The sequence below is a fragment of the Armigeres subalbatus genome, unplaced genomic scaffold (assembly GCF_024139115.2).
Source record: "Armigeres subalbatus isolate Guangzhou_Male unplaced genomic scaffold, GZ_Asu_2 Contig1779, whole genome shotgun sequence".
NCBI classification, from domain to species: Eukaryota; Metazoa; Arthropoda; class Insecta; order Diptera; family Culicidae; genus Armigeres; species Armigeres subalbatus.
Window position 1 is genome coordinate 171 of NW_026942593.1, and position 13,966 is coordinate 14,136.

Sequence of the window (13,966 nt, forward strand, 5' to 3'; positions counted from 1 at the left end):
TTTTGTCGTACCCTGAGTATGGCATTGATGTTGTGATAATCAAACGGTTTTTGGTGCTGATGGTTTCGGAAAGATTCGGAACTTTCATATCAATTATCATTACGTTAAATCCACAACATAGCGCCGGTATTCTTTTAGAACTATTTGTAGTTATTTTATAAATTTGGAGTTTGTGTTGTGGCACACACATGGTCCATTTTTGTCAACATATAGTTCTCTGGAAGATCTAGAACGTATATTTTCCATTTACATTATCATCCTTCAGACCACGCGGTGGCTACGATTGCCCATGTTTGGGGGAAATGTATTGGAGTTGCACGCAGCTCCGTAATGCAGAAGCATCGAAGCAATCATTGCTCGAATGTCAGTTAATGTTTATTTAGCCTTAATAAATTACTTCCTTTCAAGCCTAAAAACACATAAATAAAGTTAAAAAAAATCCTTTCAAACCGCAGCTGTAGACAGACGTGTTTTCATTATACTGCCTTGGATGTCAATAGTTTATGGGCCCAGCATTCGAATCAAGACCGGTGAAGTTTGAAGATATTTTTTTACTGAAGAATCGAACAAGCTGCTGAAAAATGGAGAAGTCGTTTGCGAAGCTCAACGGTACCAATTACGACAACTGGAGTTTCCGTATGAAGCTGCTTTTGATCAAGGAAGAATCTTGGACCGCCGCACAGAAGGACCAATCTTCAAAAAGACGGTCAAAAACATTTTTTTCAAAATGATCCAAATTGGGTGTTAGTAGAATACTTGACGATGATGTTAACATAGTTTTGAGTCATTTTATTCAGGTGGATCTTACCTTTACAGTCAATACAAGTTGAGCATGTTGTCGATTTTTAATTCTGTTAAATCTTGTAACATTTATCTTACTGCTTCATTTTGCTGGCCACGACGTATACATCACCCAAACCTATTATATTTGGCACCATCACAAAGTGTAGTCCAAAAACAAATAAAGCCACGCATATATGTTCGTAAATAATTTTTGATTGCGCAGAAAGTACTCGGTCTTTATTATGTATAGAATTATTATTGTATTATCTTCTGGCTGTATTCATTGTGAAATTCAAAAAGGTACCCATCGGTACCCATCAATGAAATTCAAACTGTAGTTTCATTTTTTTTGTCAGGAATCCAATCCTGCAGAAATTAGGTTCCGCCACCCTCCGCCCGCTCAGTTATTTCGGTTTTACTAACAGTGGTCGTTTCGGTCTTGCCAATCAATTTTGATAAAAAGCAACGCACAATATGTTTTCTCTTCTCCTTCTAGGGACACGGCAGGTATTTCCGTCCATCGTCATAGGGGCTAAAACCATTGAAAGCAACATCCATTCGCTAGTGCTCCACTATAGCAGAACGTATCTCCTGAGCATAAGATTTGATACGAATGAGTTTGTCAAAAAAGTGTCTCCGGTAGTGAATCTCTAGCTTACGGGTCGGTGATGTCGAGAAGATGAACCATCCATTCAATGAAATATCATGTCAATGGCCTGCTAGACCATTTCATTCACATCTAACATTTTTGACCGTCTTTTTTGGAATTGGTCCCACTGCCTGGAAGACAAAAGATGAACAAGTGCTGCTGGACTGCCCGTGGAAGAGAATCAATTGGTACCCATTTGGAAGGCCAAATCTGCTGGCAAAGCATGGGAAAAGCTTGAAAATTTCCACGTCACGAAAACACACCCCACGAAGGTATCCGTGATGAGCAAGGTTTGTCGATTACATTTGGAAAATAACGGGAACATGGAGACTCACATTTCGGCCCTGTCGGATTTTTTCGAGAAACTGTACGACCTACAGCCCAACAACGTGCTCGTTGACCAGTGGATGGTAGCCATACTGCTGAGCAGCCTACTGGAGGAATACGAGATCCCCGTTGCCGCTCTTGAGGCCAGGGCGGAAAAAGATCTGACGCTGAACCTGGTGAACGGAAAGCTGATCGATCAGTGGTGGTGCTTTTTTGCAAGGAACCTTGCCACATGAAAATCCATTGCTAAAAGTTCGTGGCATGAAAAGCGGATAAGAAAAAAACAATCCGAGCCATAGCAGCACACATGTTCCTCATAGGTTACTGCAACTCATGTGTGACCAGATTTAGACACAATCAAGTTGCTGCAACCATTTTCGACTATTTTGTGCTGCTCGGGAGGTAACCAAGCAACAGAAAATCAACAGTGTGGTCAAAAAATAACGACGAGCCGAAGAAATGGGCCGGATGCACTACTGTACCGGAAATGCACTACAACGCAAGGATCAATGGATCTTGGATTCCGGAGCAACGTACCACTTCTCTAATAGACGGGGCCACGGAACTGGTAAGATGGTAGTGCTGGATGGTGCGGACAACCGCCGGGTGATTACGTTGGATACGGTGCTGTATGTTCCTGAAATGAAATCCAACCTTTTTTCGGTCAAGCAATTGGTGAAAAAAGAATCCACAGTTCTGTTTAACAGAAGTGGTGCTCAAATAATGAGAAAGGGAACTATTGGTGCAGTTGCTGAGTTAGAAGAAGGTTTGTTCGTGTTCCGTCAATATAAGGAGTCTGCATCTTTGACAAAATCTGCGGACCGATGCGGAAGAAACCCATTGGAGAGCAAAGATATTTCCTGACATTTATTGATGACTAAAGCAACCGTAAATCCTGCGATCCGATAATGGAGGAAAACGTGTGAGAGTGTATCTGAAACGGAACGGCATTGTTGGCCAGTTCACTGCTCCGTATACTCTGCGGCAATGCGGAGGGGCCGAGCGTAATAATTGATCCCTGGTGGAAATGGTTCGTTGTATGCCGATTGACGCCAACATGCATCTTCGATTCTGCGGAGAGCGGTGATTACAGCCAATTACCTTCAAACTCGCCTGCCTTCTCACTCAATCTCCGGTACACCGTATGAACGATGATTTGGTGAGAGACCCAATCTGGAGCATGTACAACGATTCGGAGTGGATGTATTCTGCTGCCATGTGCCTAACGAAAAGCGCGGAAAGTTGGACAGCAAAGCAGTAAAGCTCAGGTTCGTTGGATACAATGATGTTCCAAGAAGCGGAAAAATAGTCATGAGTCGCGATGTCAAGTTCCTGGTTAGTTGCTAACCATTAGACGAAGCTAAAATAGAAGTGTTGGTGTTTCCTTCAAGCATTCCTCCAGCGAACATTGAATTGTATGATGAATCCATCGAACCAGATGAAGTCGAGGAGCCGAAGAGTTTCAAAGAAGCAATGTCCAGTTCCCAAAACAACCAGTGGAAGAAGGCGATGTTGGAGGAGATAGACTCAATCAGTTCCAACGACACTTGAGACCTGGTAGACCTTCCCGAAAGGAAACGTGCTGTTGGCTGTAAATGGGTTTTTAAGATGAAACGGTACCAGAACGACAAAGTAATCCGATTCAAGACGCGGTTGGTAGCTCAAGATTTTAGTCAACGCTATGGAACCATGGCGAAACGAAAAATGATTGTCAAGCAGTACTATGTGAAGACGGCCTTTCTCGATGGTAACATTGAGAAGATTTTTATGAGACAGCTCAACAATGGTCCGTATGTGGTTCACAACATCAATGGTTCTAAAAAATCTCGGCGCTCTAGGATGAAATTAAAGAATTTATACCATTTTTACGCATGTTCCGAATCTTCCTGCAGCATACTTGGTGGCAACAATGGTCCGTGTGTGGATTACAACATCAATTCCACACTCAGGGTTCAACAAGATATGGTTCTAAAAAATCCCGGCGTTCCACGATGAAATTTACAAATCATTCAATGGATCACCCTTATGCTAGAATGGTCCGTGTGTGGGACACAACATTAATTCCATACGATAACAATAGATTTGAATAGGTTTACCAATAGACTATTTTTACGGATATTTCGTATTTACGAGGGGACCACCCGGTGGCCATAATGGTCCGTGCGTGGTTCACAACATAAATTCCATACTAAAGGTTTGATAATAAATGATTCTAAAAAATTCCGCCGCCCTACGATAAAATTTTCGAATTGACCTTTTTACGGATGTTTTGGATCTTCCAGTGGATCACCCGGGGGTCACAATGGTCAGTGTGTGGTCAAAACATCAATTCCATACTCAGGGTTTGACAACAATTGCATTCAATAAAATCCTGGCGCCTAGATCCTGGGTATTGGAAGTGGAAACCAGAAGATCTTGAAAGCAACAGTATTGTACAACAAAACTACACACAATGCAACTTGGTTGTACAACATTTGACTCCGCCCACCAGAAGCCTATGCAAAATCAAACGGTTTTATTTCATCCGACGAACTTTACAACTTTGAAACCGTCTGTCCGACAGTCGTACAACTTGCCCACAGACGGTCCGACTTTACTTCGAGCGAACCAAATTTGCTGGGGTCGGGTTCAAAGTTGTACAACATGTCGGAGCGTGTGTAGGGCCCTCAAGGAATTGCATACGTCCAACGGCAAATTCTTTTTTCAGTTGGACACCCCTTGGAACAGTTGTATATATGCTGGTCGAAAGACCCGAAACCTGCAAAGCCATCTGAATATTTGATTAAGCATATGAGCTCGAAGCTGCATATAAACGAAAAACGTCCGTCTGTCTGGAAATAACTTTCGAGTACCGTTCAAGTTCGGATTAAACATTGCTTTTTGTGAAGTCCTGGGTACTACACGAAAGCAAAGAATTATGAGAATAGTGTACGATCAACGAACAACAGGAGCGTCTGGAGGTAAGGCATTAAACATTGGATGCCTTACAAAAATAGCATGTTTTTTGTTTTGAAGCATTCTGACAAAACTATTTTCATTAAATTCTTCGTTCACGGTCTAAGGGATTTACGCGGTTTTTTGATTAAATTGAAGTTAGATAAAATTTTGGTATTGGTTAAAATTTGTTTCAAAACCCCGCGGAATTCCGTTTCAATTCGTTAAATCAAGTTTTTGATAGCGAAATTATTGAAATTTAACGTAACGAAACGAAATAAAAATCTCAATTTCGACCGTCTAAGACGAGTTAATTAACTCCATTTAATTCTACCAATTATTTCGATATCTTTGTAGATACGTATTTCGACCACAACTGTCGTCTTCAGTGTCTCGTACTTGACTCGACTTGGTCTCAATTTCGGTTCGAATCACCTGCAACGATTTTTTTAAAAATCGCATATCCATAGTTGAAAATGCTAAGAAAACATCAGCCAACTATGTTGTTGTTGTTGTTGTTGTTGTTTATTTAAACTTTACCGCCTTGGGCGGCCTTCGATATAAATTAAAGCAAATATAGTATTGTATACTTATCTGGTAAATGGCTACGTTGTTCTGAGTTTGGGTCTTCTTCTGCTATCTTTGATTCATACTACTTTAAGGCTGATTTTCCTTTGAATAGAGTTTAAATGTTTTCTTCCACGCACACTTTTTCACTGTTTCTTTTCTGCTTTTGAATTCTGAATGGTTTCTTTCTTCTTGTTGATTTTTCCTGAATTCTTCTTGTTGCTTCCTTGGCTCCTTCTTCATGCTTTTCTTGTCTTCTTCTTGCTTCTCCCGATTTTTCTTGATCCTGTTCTTTATATCCGTACTTCCTTTCTGGTCCTACTAACGCTTTCTCCATTTAGTCCTGATGTTTTGCCATGTTGATCGTTTTCAGCTCCTACTTCGTCCGCTATGGTCACTTTCGTTCTCCTCACTCCGGTTTCTTGGTTCTTGCTTCTTCTTGAAATTCCAGGTCAGCATTTGTATTGGTACCTAGCGAGACGTGTGCCGATTAGGGAATAGCGACGGTCATAACTTCTACGCCCGCACGGTCACCCTCGTAGGATTTTTTACCATCTTTCCCCGAACCATCCTCCTTTTCTTCGCAGCTTTTGTCTTCTACTTGTTCCTCCTTTCTTGTTTCCTTGCTTGCCGCAGGGCCGCTCTCGTAGGTTACACACTTCCACTATTTTCTTCAAATACTCGTTCATTGGTTCCATCCTTTCCGATTACTCCTGCTCATCTGTCGTTCTGTTCAGTTGCTATTGTGTCTTACTCATCGAGACGTGTACCGATTAAAGAAGAAGCGACGGTCATAACGTCTTCTTCCGCACGGCCACCCTCGTAAGTTTCGATCACGGTTTACCAGCGAGACGTGAACCGATGTAGGTATAGCGACGGTCATGACTTCTACACCAGCACGGCCACCCTCGTGGTATTTTTAGTTCCTCATATTAGCTCGAGCAATCCACTTTCACGAAGAAATTTCCTTAGGTCCGATTCTTTAGTACGGTCTTCGCTCAATATTTCTTGCAGAGATCCTTGTATATTACACAATCGTCTTTTGTCTTCGTACTTGCGACAGTCGATTAAAAGATGTTTAACGTCCAAATATGTTCCGCATGTTTCACAACTGGATCGGTTCGATCAAAAAGATAAGAATTGTAACTCTTGTGTGCCCTATGCGTAGTCGTGTGATTGCGTTTTGTTCCTGCCTATTACCCAATGGGATCCAATCCGTTGTGTTGTTTTTGATCTGCCGTAGTTTGTTCTCTCTTAATTGATCCCAGTACTTCTCCCATTCCCAACGCGTTCTAGATTTGATTTCCGTTTTAGCATCACATGCAGGAATTGGTAACTCCCTCGGATGCACCTCAAGAGCTGCCTTTGCAGCGTGATCTGCTTGCTCATTTCCATTGATGCCCATATGTCCGGGAGTCCAGCAAAGAACAGTAGTTTGGTCTGAACATAACATTATTTCAATCTGTTGAATCCACGGGTGTTTTGAAGATCCACATTCTACCGCAGCAACAACACTTTCAGAATCAGTGCAAATAATTCTTTGGACTGCTCTGTTCTTTGGTCGACGAATTGCTTCCAGTATAGCAAACGCTTCAGCCGAAAATATCGATAGGTCTGGGGGTAGTCCTACACTTGTTACATCTTCTCCTGATACAATTCCAGCTCCTACTTTCCCTGGTTTCTTGGAACCATCCGTGAATACGAACTCGGCTGCTACGAAGTCTTCATTTTGTATTCGAGCAAATTTCCACTTGACCATAGAGATCGAAAGATTTCGTCCCCCAACATCTTTAAGTTTCCAGCATACTTGAGGTCTATGATACGCCCAACTTTCCGTATGAGTTGAATACGTTTCTATGTTTGGGATCTCAATGTTGAGATTATTGGTAGCGATTGCTCTAGCCCGACGTAGACTAGCTAAGTTTGAGTTTTCCCTTGATACTGAAGATAAACTAATTAGATTTTTGATGGAGGTTTCCCAGATCAGATATTTCAGAGGTAGAACCCCACTAATGGGCCCTCCTTAGCCGTGCGGTAAGATGCGCGGCTACAAAGCAAGACCATGCTGAGGGTGGCTGGGTTTGATTCCCGGTGCCGGTCTAGACAATTTTCGGATTGGAAATTGTCTCGACTTCCCTGGGCATAAAAGTATCATCGTGTTAGCCTCATGATATACGAATGCAGAAATGGTAACTTGGCTTAGAAACCTCGCAGTTAATAACTGTGGAAGTGCTTAATGAACACTAAGCTGCGAGGCGGCTCTGTCCCAGTGAGGGATGTAATGCCAACGAAGAAGAAGAAGAACCCCACTAATGGACAGTATGCTATCTATGGGACTCGTCACAAATGCACCAATAGCAAGTCGCACTGCCTTGTTTTGGCATGCGTTCAGTTTTTTTATTTGCGTTTCTGAGGCTCCGTTGAAGATAGGCGCTCCAAAAAGAAGTTTAGACTGAATTATTGCCTTGTAAATATTAATCATAGTTTTAGGGTGTCCACCAAATCGGTTTCCTGAGATAGAACGAAGAATGTTAATTCTTGGTTCTACGTCTGATTTGATCTTTTCAATATGCGCATTCCAATTCATTCTACTGTCGAAGATAACTCCCAATATACGCATTGTTTGAACCTCTCTAATTTCACATCCTTCTAATTTTAGAGGAGGAATACTTTGATGTGATCGCTTGCGGCACACATGCATAGCTGTCGTTTTCTCGTGAGATAATCGGAAACCAGTTTTGGATGACCACTTTTCCAACGATACAAGGGTTTGTTGAAGTCGTTTACGGAGAACTTTATGACACTTTCCAGAGATGTAAATGATAATGTCATCCGCGTAAACCAGGATTTTAATGGATTTTGGTACTGCACTGAACACTGAGTTGATAGCGATAAGGAAAAGGGTTACGCTAATGACGGATCCTTGCGGTACTCCATTTTCTTGAATCATTTCATCACTTTTCACTGCCCCAACCAGAACACGGTAACGACGATTTTGTAGAAAATTTATTAGGTATTTCACCATATTTCCTCCGAATCCCCAGTTAATGAGTGTGTCGATTATTAGGCGTCTCCATGTAACATCATATGCCTTGGATATATCCAATGAAACAATTTCGGTGTGGCTGTTGTTGGCTATAGAAGCATGAAGTTCTTCCTCTAGTACTGCAAGATGGCTATTGATAGATTTTCCTTTCCTGAACCCATATTGTCGTTTGTCTAATAAACCTTGACTTTCAATGTGGTAAGTTAGTCTACGATTTACCATACGTTCCATGATCTTGCTAGTACAACTAGTTAGAGATATTGGGCGATAATTAGACGGATCTCTTAAATCTTTCCCTGGCTTTGGAATTGGGATCAATAGTGATTCTCTCCAATTGTCTGGGAAATCACCGCTTTCCCATAAACGATTGATTTCGCGCAGTAGAGTATTCTTTGCGTGTATTGGTAATCTGCGAATCATTTCATAATGTACTCCGTCTGGACCTGGGCTAGATCCTCGAACGTTATCTATCACATGTAGCAGCTCATGCATTTCAAAAGATTTATTGTAGTTGGCGTTAGCTCTCGAAGGAAAAGTTAAAGTTCGTGATTCACCGGATAGCTTCTTTCTAATGAATTCGCTTGAATATCCCCTATCAGAGGAAACATATGTATAATTTTTAGCGAGCAAGTTTGCAATTTCAGTTGGCTGTGTAACTAGACCACTGTCGGATTGCAAACTGGGAATTTTAAATGAGCGGCGATTCCCATGCAGAGATCTTACTTTTTTCCATAATGTTGTAATAGGAGTTTCCATGTTAATGCTATTTACAAATTCTTCCCATGACTTAATCTTAGAAACCCAAATTAATTTACGTGCTACCCGTTTAGCGTTTTTCAATTCTTCTTTCCTAATTGCTCTGTCGGGGTGTTCAACGGGTGTTTGTTTTAATTCACGTAAAGCTTTACGACGATTTCGTATTGCTTCAGCCAATTGTGTGTTCCACAAAGGCGCACCGTTGGGTCGGTGAACGCCAGTCGTTTGTGGGATAGACAGTTCCGCAGCATTGACAATAGCTCGGGTAATTGATTGCATATCGTTCTCTACACAGGGGGTAGATGGGTAGTGATAAGGTCTTCGAAAAGGGTCCAATTGGCTTCATTTATTTTCCAACGTTTTCTACTTCTAACTGTTTGATCTGAGGTTTCAACTTTAAGAATAATGGGGAAATGATCGCTATCGTGTGTATCCAGCAAAACCTCCCAAAGAAATTCAGTTCCCAATTCAACAGATCTATCGCATCCGTGCTCCCTGAGCTGATTGTTAGATGTGTGTGGGATCCATCGTTAAGAAGCAGCAGGTCTTCTTCATCGATTGTTTCGAGGAGGGTTCTTCCATTAGAAGATGTTTTCCTACTGCCCCAAGCCGAGTGATGGGAATTAAAGTCACCCAGGACGAGGAACGGTCTAGGAAGCTGTTGGAACAGAGCAATCAGCGTGCTTTTATCACACATGCCATGGGGTAAATATATCGAAACTAATGTTAGAGTAAAGGGGAAATGTAGTTGGATACGATGATGGGAATAGTTGTCATGCACTGCAATAGCAACACCCCCCCATGTACCTCTTGCATGTCCAGTATCATGATGATAATAAGAATGGAAATGTGGTATTTTGAAGTTTTCTCTGGTATGTGTTTCTTGCAGCGCTAGAGCGTAAATATTGTATTTGTATATTAATTGTCGTAACTCATTTTGATTTCTTTTGAGGCCGTTCAAGTTCCACTGCAGAATAGCTCTCCCTGGTCTATCTGTTGTATCTCGTTCTTCTGGATTCATTTTGTTGTGGTTGCTTCAAATCTACGTCCGTGTAAGGTGATGGTTGTGTTTTTTTCCGTGGCGGCGAGTCTCCTAAGTATTCAGCTTCTCTTGGTTGGTGTCCGACGGGTGTGTTGTTCCTGCTCTTCTTTCCTGATTTTTTGGATGAGTATGATGTACTGGGTTGTTGAGAGTTTGGTTCAAGGGAATGATTAGTTTGTATGATGTTGTTCGAGTCTGTTTTACCATCGTCGTTCGTTTATTCGGGTGTCAACAATGTGTTCTGTGTTGGTAGGATCTGGTCATCTGTTTCGATCTGAGTAGTGGTCATCGTGTCAGTGTCATTGGCTGTTGGGGGTCTGCTATTAGATGAATCCTGACGATTTGTGTTGCACGAACATTTGCAGGTGCATACCCAAGTAACAATTAAGGTTGTATCAGAGTTTTATAGCGTTCTTCAAAACCTAATCTCAAAACCTTCATGCAGTCCTCGCAGTTTCCACAACCTCCTGAAGATTTCTATAAAACCAGGTTACAGCCAGTTGGCCCAGTTTTATTGCAATCATTAAAACCTAATATGCGTTCCAGTTCAGAACCAACGGTTTTATAATATACTTCAAGTCTCACATAAAACATGCAACATAAAACCTCCTCTAGACTTGGTGGTTTTGAGAACCACTATATAACCATGATACAACCACTTCATGACTATGATACAACAACAAATAAGCCGATAATGAAACAGTTGTCAACTCTCAGATTGATTATTTGTTTATTGTTTGTACTCGAAAAAAAAAAATGCTTTTCTTCCTGCAATACATGGATTACATGTCAACAACAAAAATAAAAGAATTATTATCAGCCAGTTCAATAAAAGTTCATATTTGGCTTTGAGTGTTCTATGCATGTTTGAAGGCATGCCAGGGATTTTTCATGGTGAAACCATGATAAATAATCAGTATTTTAACAATGCGCTTCGTTAATTTGTTATTATTTAGAATTTTTCAAGTTTAATTAATTGCCTTAGTTAATTACTTCAAAGATAATTTCCATGAATAACCACTTTGGTTGATCAAATAATCAAAGCATTGTTCCTAAAACTTATTAGAATGTCCAATTTTACCGTTTAAAAGGTGAAACAAAAATTTGCATGATATTTCGATTATGAAATTCATAATTTTTTTCATATCGGCGACATTTTTTCGAATAAAACTTTGATTGCATAAAAAATGCCTCTATATAACCATCACTCCTGAACTGGCCCTATCTGGGCATTTCAAACACCTAGAGGTTTTATCTTGGCCTTTTTCAAGACCATGTTACGACTAGCAAGTTTTATCTTGGTCAAACCTAAAGCTTGGTAGTTTTATATATAATGACAACATGACAATGTAGACAGATATAAAAAAAATCATAAACAAACTTTTTCTGCCCTCGGCATCGAATGCAAGTACTTTTAAAAATAAGTATTTCAATTAAAAAGCATATAGTGGCAATTGTTAAATGGTATATTTTGTACCATAAAAGTGTTTTACTCGTGTTAAATTGGCAAAGCATGTATAGATAAAATGCATATTTTCATACCCCTCATGGGCAAATGCTGTTTGAACAGTTTTTTCAACGACTTTAATATATAAGGGAACTGCTCTGGACTGGATTTCAACTCATGGCTCCGATGTTCATCCCATTGAAAGCAGAGCAATGGAAAGGTATTTGATTTGTGATTTTTTTCAACAGGAGTTCGCATGTTGACAAAAAGAAGCGAAGAAATTGGTGCCGTATTTATTTACTTCCCGATAAGATGAATGTATTTTCAGTGAGTGAGATGGAGATCGGAACAGTTCCCCTACATAATTCACGACATAGAAAAAACTGCTAATGTTTTTTTTTTTCATTTTCGACTGAAAGCGAAATGAAAAAACTTCCGTGGGTCAAACAATTTGTGCTGAAAATTTAGTTTCTATCCATAGTAGTAGTTTCAAGCTTCGTATTCCTATGCAGGTCTTCTTCAGGAGTAAAGGTTATATGTGGGTTTTATGCAGGACTCTACGAAGCTTGGCAGCTTTTATAAGTCTTGATCAAAACCAACATATAACTTAACTGCTGGCTTTATGTCAGTTCCATTTTTTAGCTCTGGGGAGGAACACAGGAGCATTATAAAACCTAAAGAGCTGTGGTTTTATATTGGAATTCAAAACGTAGTTCTCAAGTACTCTTGCGGATCTAATTAAATGACAACTGAATAAAACCAAAATAAAACTTTAAGCATTTCTACATGCCGTAATAAAACCTCTATAAAACTAGCATAAATCTTCGAAGCATTGAGATTGTTACTTGGGTAGTCTTCTTGCTTGTTGTGTCACTTGCGAATAGGAGCCACGCTGCTCAGAGAAGATACGGCGGGCTTGTGAGAAGGGGACATCAAGTTGAATTCTGATTCTAACGATTTCTTGTTCTTCTTTGAACTTTCGACAAAGAGGAGAGTTGATGGAATGGTCTTGGTTACAGTGTAGACAAAAGGTTGGTCGATTACATACTTCGTCATGCCATGTGTTGCAGCAGTTTGGGCATCTTCTGTTCTTCTTGCAATTTTTGCCGATGTGACCGTACTCGAGGCAGTTAAAGCATCGGGTAGGTCGCGGATAAAAAGGTCTAGTTGGTTTTCTGACCAATCCAACTGTGATGTATTGCGGTGCAGTTGGTTTATGTATTCTCAATACAAGGACAGACGCTAGGCGGCTAGATGGACTCACCTTTTTCGATAACCGCCTGACTTCGGTAACATGTTGATCAGCTAGTTCTTCAAGGATCTCATCCTCGGTCATATGGGCAACTTCTGGCGCACTAATTACCACTTTTGTGAAATTTAATTGGGCGTGTTCCACAACCTTCACTTTGGTACCATCTGACAAACACTTCATCTTCAATAATTTCTGCATTTTATTGTTACCACGAACTTTCACCACATAACGGGCACCATCCATCTCCGAACGCGAATCTTCATAATCTCCCACGGCATTTTTAACTCCTCGAGCAACCACAAATGGTGATATCCCCACGAGCGACGGATTTTCTTCATCGTCACGTTCAATCACAGCGAAATAAACCCCTTGATTATCACTTGCGATAGACCCAAGGAGCGGGAATTCGCCACCTCCGCGAAATGATCCCCCGCCTCCGCGGAACGTTCCTGTGCCCAGCATCTCGCTGGACACAGGACAGGGAAACGAAACTTCCCTACACTGGCACTAATCAGATAGCTCGGCGAATAGCTTAAGGAGGCGCAATGGCACTGTACCGGCAACGGTCGATAGTATTTTCAGCGATTTGAAATGCGATAAGAACCGACAGAGAATCGAATGCACAACCGAACGCTTTGCTGGTCGATCTCAAACTGCAGCCAACTATGTGTATAGTAGGTAATCCTTAACAGACTTTTCCGCAACAAGTTGCATTCGACAAGGAGCAAATCCGAAATGATCACTATTGAATTTGAGAAGAAACTTGTGCATCGATCCATATAAGATTGGTGTCTTCGGTAAATTAAGTTGTTTTTACTTTATTCAAGTCTGTCATAAGACGAGTTTATACAATCCCATTGAATTCCACCTCTTAATTGTATCTTGACAGATACGTATTTCGACCTCAACAGTAAGGCCGTCTTCAGTGTCTCGTACTTGACTCGACTTAGACGGCCTTACTGTTGAGGTCGAAATACGTATCTGTCAAGATACAATTAAGTGGTGGAATTCAATGGGATTGTATAAACTCGTCTTATGACAGGTGAAAACATTCCACTAAAAAGCTCAAAATAATTTTCTTATTTATTCAAGTGTTTTTCCAAATATGTTCAACACTTTAAGTTGAGTTTTATCATAACACCTTTGCTGCTGTACACATCGGC

At 40.8% G+C, this 13,966-nt stretch overlaps 1 protein-coding gene across 1 annotated transcript; it reads right to left on the bottom strand.

The window, feature by feature from the left end:
• Positions 1-10,063: 10,063 nt before the first annotated feature.
• LOC134203320 (uncharacterized) lies at positions 10,064-13,265 on the bottom strand. The gene is made up of 2 exons (XM_062678195.1): positions 12,816-13,265; positions 10,064-10,215 (listed from the first exon to the last, which is right to left on the bottom strand). Exons 1-2 carry the CDS (start codon positions 13,263-13,265, stop codon positions 10,156-10,158), a joined length of 510 nt encoding a protein of 169 aa, XP_062534179.1. The 3' UTR covers positions 10,064-10,155.
• Between the last annotated feature and the right edge of the window lie 701 nt (positions 13,266-13,966).